This window comes from Hyperolius riggenbachi, chromosome 2, assembly GCF_040937935.1.
Source record: "Hyperolius riggenbachi isolate aHypRig1 chromosome 2, aHypRig1.pri, whole genome shotgun sequence".
Taxonomy (NCBI): domain Eukaryota; kingdom Metazoa; phylum Chordata; class Amphibia; order Anura; family Hyperoliidae; genus Hyperolius; species Hyperolius riggenbachi.
In genome coordinates this window covers 382,209,666-382,222,874 of record NC_090647.1, presented here as the reverse complement: position 1 = coordinate 382,222,874, position 13,209 = coordinate 382,209,666, and the positions used below count along the sequence as shown (strand labels likewise).

Below are 13,209 nucleotides of genomic sequence, written 5' to 3'. Positions count from 1 at the left end.
ACGACCATACGAAAATCGTTGGCGCTTGCGCACGACTTTCCTTAATGTTCGTCACACATGGGTATACCCAATTTCTTTGCAAACTCGTAATCGATAAAATTAGCTGCTGAACCAGAATCAATAAAGGCTTCCGTGGAAGCAGTCTGACCCTCCCATGTGTCCGAACAAGGGAGTAGCAGACGATCGTTATGTAGAGGTAAAGACTGCGCACCCAGGGTTTTACCTCTGACTACACCTAGGCGGCAGCGTTTCCCGACTTCTTGGGACAATTCCTCACCATATGACCCTCCTCTGCACAGTATAGACAACAGTGGTGATCAACAGAGCTCGAATATTCGAGTAGCTCGAATATTCGAGCTCTTTTTCAGCTATTCGAGTTCGGTATTCGAGCTCCGAATAGCTGCAGCTACTCGAATGGGCTATTCGAGTGAACTCGAATAGCCCATTCACTATTCGAGCTATTCGAGCTAACAGCGCTATTCGAGCTCGAATACCGAGCTCGAATAGCGTCATAGCCCAGATTGATGTCCTCAGAGCCAATCAGAGGGCTCCCAGGCCCTCTGACGGCAGCCAATCACTGAGGGGGACCCTGGCCAGCCCCTACCCTATAAATAGCGGCCGCCATGTTAGGTTTTTCTGTCCTTGCCTGACTTTGTACAGAGAGAGATCTGCTCCTTTGTGCTTTGGCTTAGCAAGAGCTTTATTGTGGTCAATAACCTAGCGTTTTTGCTCACATACACCTCCTATATACACCTATATTGTTGTTAGTTAGATAGACATTGTATTTTAGTTAGTAGCTTGTGTGTTACTAGAGAGCCAGCTGCTGCAGGCAAGCTTACACAACTTTAGGCCTCAGGGCCTGCCTGTGTGGGCAGCTCAGCTGTTCTCTCCTGTCCTCTGTTGGTTTATTTCTCATCTATACCAGTATTTCTGCTGTCCTTTACTAGCTACTGAGTGATTGTATTTTGTATTGTAGTTATATAACTGTACTAGGACACTTACTGTCACTGTTTGTTCATAGCTCCTGCGTGTGACCGTGTGTGTGTGCGTGCACTGTCTGTAGTGTACACACACTCTATTTCCTTCTGATTACTGATTAATTATTGTAATTTCTAGTTGTACTTCCTGACTGTTACTACTTACTGTACTAGGGACACTCACTCAGTCACTGTTCATAGGCTAGCTCCTGCGTGTGTGTGCGCGTGCGTGCACTCACTGTCTGTAGTGTACACACACTCTATTTCCTTGTGATTACTACTGATTACTGAATCTGATTAAGTTGTAATTTCTAGTTGTACTTCCTGACTGTTACTACTTACTTACTGTACTAGGGACACTCACTCAGTCACTGTTCATAGGCTAGCTCCTGCGCGTGTGTGCGCGTGCGTGCACTCACTGTCTGTAGTGTACACACACTCTATTTCCTTCTACTGAATCTGAGTGATTACTACTGATTATTGTATTTTCTAGTTAGTGTACTAGGGGACACACTCACTGTTCACTGTTCACACTTACTGAGTACCGATTATTGTATTTTGTATTTGTACTGTACTAATCAGTTAGCGATCTAATCACTTAGTGATTAGTGTCACCTCACCCACCAACCCACTCCATTAAAGTACCCCACTTTTCACCCGCCCTTTTTAAAAACTTTTGTGTTTACGCCCAAAACATCTAAGATGTCTGGAAGTGGCAGCCAGCGCGGTTTGGGCAAGGGGAAGGGCAGCAAGGGAATCAGGAGGAGAGGGAGCAGCATTGTGGCAAGCCGCGGCCGCGCCACCATGCACAGTTCCGCAGCAGCAGCAGCAGCGTCAGTGGCTAACATTCCTCCTATAGCCACTGGCCGTGGACGCCTTGGGCGCCGCCCAGCAGGAGCATCTGCAACTCACGCTGCAGAGACACAGCAGCAGCAGTGTGTAGCACCTGCTCCGATTTTCCTCCAGCCGGGTCGGAAACGTCCCATTGAGGAAAAGGATGCAGCCACTGTGGTGCAACTGATGACAGAGGATGAGCAGCCCGCCATCAGCTCTGCATCCGAGGCCTCCACCCTCACCACCACCACCACCACCACTGTCGCAGCAGCCGCCCAGCAGGGCCTGGGGAGGAGGCCAGTTCACCGTCAGTCGCCGACCTGTCACTCAGCAGTTTTTTGACCCCAGGCACCATCAGGGTATTGTCTGCTGTTGTTGGCGATTTTGAGGAGGAGATGCTGATGGGCACTTTGGGGGAGGAGGGATTGGACAGCAAGACTGTGGCGACAGTCAAGCAGCCCATCCATGCATCAGGAGAGGAGTTTGGGGGGTCATCATCCCAGCAGGACATGTGTCAGGAGGGGGAGGATGATGATGACACGGTGACAGACAAAGACTGGGTGCCACCAGCTCCAGGGGATGTCATCATCAGCAGCTCTGAGGAGGAGGAGGAGGATGCGCTTGTGGGCCTTGCAAGGAGGCGCATCATTGCAAGCATTGGCAGCAGTAGGCAGGTCCCACAGCCTGCTGGTGTCTCAGGCTCAGCAGCAGCAGCAGCATCTGCCAGTACCACCACCAGCTGCACCCAATCCCCCGCCCCAACCACCACAGGGAGACAGGCAGCAGCGGCTCCAGGCCGTAGGGGGTTGTTTTTGTCACCAATCTGGCGTTTTTTCACCATACCCACAGTGTACAGCAAGTACGCCACTTGCAACCACTGTCAGCGGAAGTTGAGCAGAGGTGCAGACCCCTTAAAGTTCAGCACCAGCTCGCTCATCAACCACCTTGCTGCGAAACATTTCCACCAGCATGAGGAGTTCCAGAGGCTGAAGGCATCTGGTGCTGGCAGTGGCACCACACCCATCACTGCACAGCCTTCAGCAGCAGCAGCAACAGCAGCCACCCGCCCTCCTGCTCCTCCAGCAGCACCAGCAGGAGTGCAGAAACACACTGCTCCTCCCCCCTCTGCAACTCCTGCCGCCGACACTGAGGCCTGTTCTGGCAGCCAGTCCTCAGTGGCCTCCTCTGCTGTGTCTGCTGATTCCCGTGCCAGCAAAAGGCCACGCCAGAGCCTTTTGAGCGAGTCCTTCCAGGGGGTGGTTAGGGCTCTGCCTCCCAGCAGCCGTCGCGTGCGGCAGCTGAACGGCTTGCTGGCACGGGCCATGTGCTCCCAACTCCTGCCGTACACGCTCGTGCAGGAGGGGAGCGACATGCGTGCGCTGCTTGCTTGTGCAGCCCCAGACTGGCACTTCTTCGCCCGCAAGGCCATTCCTGCACTGCACCGCTTTCTGATGGCCAATGTGGAGCGAGGGCTGGAGCACGCGGTTGGTGAAAGGGTCCACGTCACCATGGACTCCTGGAGCAGCCGCTTCGGGACAGGCCGCTACCTGTCCTTCACTGTCCACTGGGTCAGCTTGGTGGAAGGGGGTGAGGATGGGGGAGCAGCAGCGGGCACAGCAGCAGCAGCAACACAGTGGGTGGTGCCACCCCGCAGGGTCAGGGGAACTGCAGCAGGTTACTCCGATCCTCTGCCTTCCTCCGGGAAAACCTGGCCAAACCCCCCGCCTCAGCAGCAGCGTGAAGGCCCGCCACTGCCAAGCGCTGCTGCACTTGGTCAGCCTTGGGAAGACCAAACTGACGGCAACCCATGTGTTGGCCAAACTCCAGGAGCAGGAGAGGATTTGGCTGACCCCCAGAGGCCTCAGAGTCGGAGAGGTGGTGGCTGACAATGGGGCCAATCTGGTTGCCGCAATAGACAGGGGAAACCTGACCCACATCCCCTGTCTTGCCCACGTGCTGAACCTGGTGGTGCAGAATTTCCTGCGCACCTACCAGGGGATGGGCGAACTGCTGGAAACGGCAAGGAACGTTGTGCGTCACTTCCGGCGCTCGGCTGCAGCCTGTGCGAGCCTGGAAGACGTGCAAAAGGAGCTGGAGCTGCCACGCCATCGGCTGATCCTTGACGTTCCGACTCGCTGGAACTCCACCCTGGCGATGTTGGAGCGTCTGGTTGAACAGAAGCACGCTGTCAACCAGTACCTTGCCCAAGCCACTGTTTCCGCCGCTCAGAGAAGGGACAGGACCAGCAACATCCCGTCCATCGTCCCCGATGATGACTGGAGGCACATGCAGCAGGTGTGCTTAGTGCTGGCTCCCTTTCTGCAGGCCACTAACATGGTGAGCAGGGACCATGCTATGGTCTGCGAGTGGGTGCCCCTGGTTTGTCTGCTGAACAGGGCCCTCGATGCTTTGCTGGAACAGGGAGCGGCAGCCTTGGACCAGCAGGAGCGGCATGCAGCTGCACAGTCCACCTCTGAGGGGGAGGAGGAGGAGGACTTGGTGGAGGTCCCTGACCTTGCTGCTGATGAGGGGGATCAGCACAGTGCAGCTGAGTTGGTGCGGGGGTGGAGAGAGGATGAGGCTGAGGAGGGAGAGGAGGAGGATGAGGACAGCACTGCCGTCGATGTGCCAGCACACGTGGCCCGCCTCTTCCCAATGGCAGCGCACATGCTGACGTGCCTGCGCAAGGACCCCAGGGTGATCCAGATGAAGCAGAGGGAGGACATCTGGATCAGCATGATGTTGGACCCACGCCTCAAGGGGAAGTTGAGCCAGTTCCTGCCGCCTGCAGGAGAAGACCCAGCGCAACAAATAAGGAGCTTGCAGCAGGCCCTTGTTGAGCGCTTGGAGGAAGCCTTCCCCCAGCCTTCCACCCCCACTGTCCAGCCAGCACAGAGGCAGCAGCAGGTGCCTGCATCCAGCAGCAAGCGCCCCACAGACCTGCTGTCTCTCAGCAACGAGCTCTACAGGACTGTAGAGGCTCCGGGCAGCAGTGACTAGAGAGGAGGTGCATGCAGCAGCATCCTCCTCCGGTCACAGCCAGCGCCTGACCCGAATGGTGGCTGACTACATGGGGTCCTACAGCGGGCTTGACAGCGATGCCCCTGTTGATCCCATGGAGTATTGGGTCAAGCGCCTGGAGATCTGGAGCGAGCTGGCGCAGTACGCCCTGGAAGTGCTGTCCTGCCCCCCTTACAGCGTGCTGTCCGAGCGCTGCTTCAGTGCAGCTGGTGGCGTGGTCACCGAGAAACGCTCACGTCTGTCTCACAAGTCTGTGGACAGACTGACGTTTCTCAAGATGAACCAGGCGTGGGTGGAAGGCGAGTTCCTGGCCCCTGTTGTCGGCGAGAGGGGGACATGAACTGAAGACCCATCGTTAATGTGCCTTACCACCCTTTACCACCTCCTGGCTCCTGCTCACTAAGCCAGCCTGGTTCACTTTGACTATTACGTCGCCTGCAGCCACACATTTTACACCTACAGTGGGCTGCTGTGTACTGCCCTTCTGCTGTCTGTCTGTGTTTCCCACTGCCAGGGTACACAGATTTTACCTTCTGCTGCCACTCTGCCACCAGCTATTACGTCAAACAATAGCTATATCTGTCTGTGTAATTTTCTATAAAAAAACAAAACAAATAAACCAAAAAAAATAAATAAAAAAGGTTTAATTTTTCTGAGGTGCCCGGGTTGAAAACTGTGTTGTCCCAGTTGTGTATTGGACACGATGTGGGCTGCACGACCGCTGTCTGGGACCTCCTGCTGTGTTTATTTACAGCCCTGGTATCACCGCTAGGTACCAGGGCTATTATGTCACGCTGCCTGCCTAGCCTGCTGCCACACTCACACTACTCCTCCATTCCTCCTGCTGCTGCTGCTGTCTGTCTGTGTTTCCCACTGCCAGGGTACACAGAATTTCCTTCTGCTGCCACTCTGCCACCAGCTATTACATCAAACAATAGTTGCTCACATTACTCCTCCATTCCTCCTGCTGCTGCTGCTGTCTGTCTGTGTTTCCCACTGCCAGGGTACACAGAATTACCTTCTGCTGCCACTCTGCCACCAGCTATTACGTCAAACAATAGTTGCTCACATTACTCCTCCATTCCTCCTGCTGCTGCTGCTGTCTGTCTGTGTTTCCCACTGCCAGGGTACACAGAATTACCTTCTGCTGCCACTCTGCCACCAGCTATTACGCCAAACAATAGCTATATCTGTCTGTGTAATTTGTTGTAAAAACAAAACAAATAAACCAAAAAAAAAAAAGGTTTAATTTTTCTGAGGTGCCCGGGTTGAAAACTGTGTTGTCCCAGTTGTGTATTGGACACGATGTGGGCTGCACGACCACTGTCTGGGACCTCCTGCTGTGTTTATTTACAGCCCTGGTATCACCGCTAGGTACCAGGGCTATTATATCATGCTGCCTGCCTCATTGACTGCCTGCTGCCACACACTCATCCTCCTCCTCCTGCTGCTGAATTTACCTCCTGCTGTCTGTGTGTTTCCACTGCCAGGGAGCACATACAATGGCGCTTCCAACATGCGTGCGCAAGCAGCTATTTATTACGCTCAAAAATAGCTGCATTTCTTTAAAAAAAATATATAAAAGAGAAATAAGTGAAGAAGGAGAAGACGATATAGCAAAAGAAGGAGAAGAAGAAGAAGAAGAAGAAGAAGAAGAAGAAGAAGATGATGAAGAAGATGAAGAAGAAGAAGATGATGAAGAAGAATAAGAAGATGATGAAGAAGAAGAAGAAGAATAAGAAAATGATATAGAAGAAGAAGAAGAAGAAGATGAAGAAGAAGAAGATATAGAAGAAGAAGATATAGAAGAAGAAGATATAGAAGATAAAGAAGAAGTATATACAGTACTGAACAACATTTTGGACACAACTTCTCTTTCCACCTTTTTTTTTTTAAAGGAACATCCCCACATAATCACTTGCTGTTGTTACTTAGAAAAAAAGATGTTTCTTGCATCATTCACCCTCAAAACAAGTGTTGGAAGCTATTTAAGGCCAATTCGAATAGTCAGCTCGAATAATGAGCTCGAATACCGACTCGAATAGTGAGGTCGAAGTCCGAGGTCAAATCGAATAGTAAAAAATATTCGACTCGAATATTCGGCCGAATTCGAATAATTTACTATTCGAATTCGACCAAACTCGAATTATAAAAAGGGGTATCCGAGCATCACTAATAGACAAAGCTGCTCAGTTTTCCTATGATTTCTCTCTGAACTAGTTAATTTGGAGTGACCAATTTGCATTGGCTCAGGTGGCGGTGTGGCAGGTGGGGTAGTAGCATCAAAAACATATCTAACCCTGTCCCTACCACGGGTTTGCTTTTGGTATCGTAACCGACGATCAACACGTACTGCCAGAGAGATTGCTTCCTCAAGTGTTTTAGGTTCAGGGTATCCCAACATCAGTCCAGAAACTGCGTCTGATAACCCTGATAAGAAACAATCCAGTGGTGCAAAAGCCCCCCACTGACCACTTCCTGAACTCAGCTGCATAAACCTCCACTGGATCCTTACCTTGACGCAAGGTCTTTAGTTTCCGCTCAGAGGTAGACGCAATGTCTGGGTCATCATAAATTTTGGCCATGGACTTGAAGAATTCTTCAACTGACCTAAGTGCTTCATGCCCTGTAGGTAAATTATACGCCCAGGTTTGAGCATCCCCTGAGAGTAAAGTCTTGATAAACGTGATTCTCTGAGCCTCTGTCCCTGACAAATTAGGCCTTAGTTCAAAATATGACATCACACGATTCTTAAAATTCTGAAAGTCAGATCTATGGCCAGAAAACTTTTCAGGTACAGACATTCTCAAGTCTGTGACTAGAGGGGATCGCACTGAATTGACAGTCGTCTGAAGGACTTGTAGTGACCCAGATAAGGCAGAGATCTAGGCCTGCTGACCGTCTATCACTCTGATGAGATTTTCCACCGAGGTGGTGAGTGTGTCCAGACGAGTGCCAAGTGCGTCCATATTGGTTTGGTCTGGCGTTCTGTAACGATAGGTGTCAGCAACCAGAGAGAGAATCTGATTCTTGGCGATCTGCAGTATCCCCAAGAATACAGATATACCTGATTATTGAGGATCTGCAAAATCGCCAATAATCAGATATGTCTAACCTCTAGACACCTGAGTGTGTGAGTGTTTGGGTGCAACAGTAACTTTGGACCACCGGGGTAGCAGGTGGTCCAAAAGGTAGAGATGACTCTACTGTAGTCAAGGACACCAGGAGGGGGAGTCCCTCACTGCTAAGGAGCAGTGTCCCCTCTGAGGAGCAGAGGAGCCCTGCAGGAAGGCTGGAACCCCAATGGAGGGTGACAGCCAGAAGGTCAGGCAGGCCGGGTCGGCAACGGAATATCAGATATGCAAAGTACCAAATAGGAGAACAGAAGAGTAGTCAGGAAAGCAATAGGTCATAACAGATATCAGAATAAAGCCTAGTCTGGGGTGTGAGGGCCGTGATCTCAACACCCTGGAACTATACTAGAGAATAACACAGATGATATACAGTATTCCTAGTCTGGGGTGTGAGGGCCGTGATCTCAACACTCTGGAACTATACTAGAGAATAACACAGATGATATATAGTATTTCTAGTCTGGGGTGTGAGGGCCGTGATCTCAACACCCTGGAACTATACTAGAGAATAACACAGATGATATACAGTATTCCTAGTCTGGGGTGTGAGGGCGGTGATCTCAACACCCTGGAACTATACTAGAGAATAACACAGATGATATACAATAAGCTGGCTAAGTGTGGATTCTCAGGTCCTCCTGGTTCCACCACACTGAAAGATCTGACTAGGTCTGAGTGCTAACAGATAGGTATTCGCAACGCCAGACAACCAACAACTGAACAGCAAGAGATATATATAGTGGAGCGCTCTCCAGCGCCACCCAGCTCCCATCAACCAATCACTAGCTGAGCAGGAGTCAGCTTTACCGCCATGATCAGCTGATCTTCCTCCTATTGGTATAAAGAGCTTGTCTTGCAGCGCGCGCATAGCTCTCCATCTGTGTGCACTACTAGGTCCAGAAACCCCAGAGGCATGTTGATGCGGGGATACCGCTGCACTGAACGCGGAATCCGCCGCCTCACCATTAGAACACGTGGCGGCCCCCACACCATTCTTCCCATGCGCACCATTAGTTCCAGACGCATGCTGACGCGGACAAACCGCCGCATCAGACGCGGAATCAGCCGCCTTGCTGTCAGCACATGCGGCGGCTTTTCCGCTATTCATCACAACCTTACTGCATTTTGGGAAATAATCGCTTTTTCCAACTGCCAAGTAAGCAATATGTCCCTCTGTGCATAGAACTCTCAGTAACTAACATTCCCTACAGATCACCTGGCAGAACTAAAGATGTCACCACCAGTGATACATTTCAGAATGTAAATCAAGGAGAGGAAAGATTTTACAATGGGAAAACACTGACTAAATAATCTATAAATGAATATTGTAAACAATAAGCAATTGGATTCATTATGTTATTTTCACTACAGTCCTTCTTTAAGGGCACTGCTTCTGACATAGGAGACCAGGGTTTTCAAACCTCGACACTTCCTATTTAGTAAGACAATACTTATTCACTAAGGAATGATTGGGCAAGATTCCCCAACACTGCTATGGCCTGTAGTGGCTGCAGCTCTCAACTGTTTTGAATGCAGCAGGAGAAAATCACTATACAAATGTTGGAATTATAATTATATTATTACCTAGAGGAATATCTGGATCATATATGTCTGCTCAAGCCCATGTGCAACCACATCTAATTCAGTTCCCTTTTAATGGACATCTGTTCTCAGCTGATACAGCAAAGAAAAGACATAGCTCCTTTAGAAATGCTTGTTGAAATCTTTAAAGTGGACCTGAACTCTTGCACAGGACAGAAAAAAACATAGAGAAATGCACCCTGAATGTATTTAGAGAGTTTAGTCTGTTTAACCCATTCAGGTTCCGTGGTTTTCACGAGAGAAATGTTCACCTCCCATTCATTAGCCTATAACTTTATCACTACTTATCACAATGAACTGATCTATATCTTGTTTTTTCCGCCACCAATTAGGCTTTCTTTGGGGGGTACATTTTGCTAAGAGCCACTTTACTGTAAACGCATTTTAACAGGAAGAATAAGAAAAAAATGAAAAAATTCATTATTTCTCAGTTTTCAGCCATTATAGTTTTAAAATAATACATGCCTCCATAATTAAAACTCACGTATTGTATATGCCCATATGTCCCGGTTATTACACCATTAAAATTTTGTCCCTATCACAATGTATGGCGACAATATTTTATTTGGAAATAAAGGTGCATTTTTTCCATTTTGCATCTATCACTATTAACAAGTTTAAAATAAAAAAAATATAGAAATATTTCATCTTTACATTGATATTTAAAAAGTTTAGACCCTTAGGTAAATATTTACATTTTTTTTTTATTGTAATGTTTTTTGTTTTTTTTATAGTAAACATTTTATTTGGGTAGTTTTGGGAGGGTGGGGGGTAAACAATAGATTTATAATGTAAATGTGTGTTCATTTTAATTTATTTTTATTTTCAGTTGTAGTATCACTTTTTGGCCACAAGATGATGGCCATGAGTTTGTTTACATGATGTCACTCTAAGCGTAACACACGCTTAGAGTGGCGCATCGGGGAGGGAACGGCCAGAAAAGGCGCAGCTTCTGAGAGAAGCTGTCGCTTTTTCAGCGGGGGAGAGGAATCAGTGATCGGGCACCATAGCCCGATACATTGATTCCCTGGCTACCCAATCCGCGGCCGGGAGTGCGCGTGCATGCGCGCGATCGGCCGCGGGGGTGCGCGGTAGCGCACATGGTTCCTGAACGTAGTTTCTACGTCCAGGAACCAAAATAGGTTAAAGAGACACTGAAGCGAAAAAAAATTATGATATTATGATTTGTATGTGTAGTACAGCTAAGAAATAAAACATTAAGATCAGATACATCAGTCTAATTGTTTCCAGTACAGGAAGAGTTGAGAAACTCCAGTTGTTATCTCTATGCAAACAAGCCATTAAGCTCTCCGACTAAGTTAGTCGTGGAGAGGGCTGTTATCTGACTTTTATTATCTCAACTGTTCCTGGACTATTTACTTTTCCTCTGCCAGAGGAGATGTCATTACTTCACAGACTGCTCTGAAAGAATCATTTTGAACGCTGAGTGTTGTGTAATCTGCACATATTATAGAATAATGCAGTGTTAGAAAAAACACTATATACCTGAAAATAAAAGTATGAGAATATTTTCTTTGCTGCTAATCTTCTAGTAATTATTCATAGTACACAACCAATTCATTATATCATATATTTTTTTTTCGCTTCAGTGTCTCTTTAAGTAACTGTCGGACATACAATAATAAATAAATTCTTTATTTTTATCTCGTAAACAAGTAATGAGGATGCTAACCAGGCAATCCAAAAGTTAAAATCACTATTACTTTGCTTGTTGATAAATGATGATTCCCCATTCACTTGTTAAAATGCATATCCTGGATGGAACTAATTTTATATTTATTACAGAAGTGGACTAACACAGTTAGCGCTAGACATTTCAATACAGGAAGTAGCTTAGTGAAAAGGAATAGTTTTTTTTTGTTGTGTAAAGCAGTGAATGTTTGCACTGAATGTCCTAGGGCACATTTCTCACTGGCAGTTTATAGACATGACTGCTATATTAAGTATAACTCAGAGCCTGAAATCTAAAGAATTCAAATAAGGTTTTGCACACTGTTGCAGGGACTAATAAATGTATTGCCCCATAATGCACATAAACATATACAATCCTCGCCTGCGGGCCATCATTTTGGGTCCCCCTTTATCAAGGTATTTTCAGATAAAAGATACAGTATTTTTTATCTGAGAAACCTTGATAAAGGGGGTCCCTGCAAGGCCCCAAAAGGATCATTGGCAGACGAGGATTGCATATTTATGTGCATTATGAGGCAATACATTTATTAGTCCTTGCAATAGTGTGTAAAACATTACTTTCACTTTTTAGACTGTGCTTTGGGTTTTAGCACCTAATCACATATTGAAGGTGTGAGACCTTGTTGACCCATCAGAGTCTGATATCTTTCTTACCTCCAAGATTAAGCAGTGAATGGTTTACACAAAATGGTAAGGTATGTAAAAATACTGGAAAGTAATACTACTTGTGTTTTGATAACTGTCTACTTTTAGTGGGTTACAAATCAAGATGCACAATTTGAACAACTAAAGAACTGCCTACGAAATGTACAACAAGAGCGTATTGAACTACAGGTCTGTAATGAGCAGCTGCAAGAAAACTGTGAGATGCAAAACGAACATCTGAGTTCTTTGCAAGGTTTGTGTGATCTTTTATGTACACTAATCATCTTTTATATTGAATATAGTCAGAAGCCTGCAAATGTTAGAGATTTCTAGTTTGCTTCAAGTCTTTATTAAATCCTTGGAGGAAGTGTGTCACATCACAAAATGGATGTCAGGCTTTCCACTACCTAGCACCCACTGTTCCCCTAGCATCCCCCTTGGCACTACTCGGCAAAGGAACATCCTTTGTACAAATATGTGAAAACTTTATTGATAATAACTACAACTCACTTTTGGCAGTGCCGGACTACCTGTTTTCTGCATCACGTTGTTGTGTGCAATTGGCCCAGAGCATGCTATATGTGAATACATTCCCGGGTATACCTTTGAACATCCCCTCCAGTCTGCAGTGTCACCTCCAACCCATTCTTTGTTTAACATTCGCTCATGAAAGGAACCTTAAACTTAGTGTACCCTAGATGACATGTAACATGATGAGATAAACATGTACAGTGCAAAACAGATTAAACGCTTCTGGAACACGTTGGTAGAAATCTACATCCTGCAGATGGCTGTGCGGCTCTGACAGGATGTACATTTCACCTTCCCTGCCGCTACCGCCGATCTGCACCCACCGCAATTCAGTCGCCCTATGGTCTATATGACAGCAGACCTCTGTGAGCAGGTCAGGAGTGGCTTTCTTTGGCTCCAATGTGATTGGCTCACAGTGATAGACAGCGTCAGAAGCCAATGAAAGCTTCTCCTCACCGCCTGACAGCGATCTGCCATTGGCAGAGAGGGGGGCCTGTGGTGATGGGAGAGCATTGTGTCCAGTGAGAGAGCAGCAGGTATTTGCGGCGATTCCTCAGGAGGCACCATTTTCTAGTACCAATGGTCTCTGGCCCTTAAGGGGACAGAGACTGCTGGTATGCAAAGAGTTAATAACGAGGTTGTTTTTATTTTGCTGCTTAAAATAATTAATTTTCAGGCATGTAATTGACTGCTTTTGTCTTATTGGCATCTTGTAGGAAATATAGTAAACCTCACTGATAAGCAAATTACAG

At 47.4% G+C, this 13,209-nt stretch overlaps 1 protein-coding gene across 4 annotated transcripts in view; it reads left to right on the top strand.

Annotated features, from left to right (window-relative positions):
• TRAF3IP3 (TRAF3 interacting protein 3) overlaps positions 1–13,209 on the top strand; it is a 513,908-nt gene that overhangs the window by 429,577 nt on the left and 71,122 nt on the right. For all 4 annotated transcript variants that reach the window (XM_068265590.1, XM_068265592.1, XM_068265589.1 and 1 more), the window contains one exon: positions 12,035–12,179. In XM_068265590.1, coding sequence (XP_068121691.1) covers positions 12,035–12,179 — 145 coding nt within the window. The remainder of the gene's footprint in view (positions 1–12,034; positions 12,180–13,209) is intronic.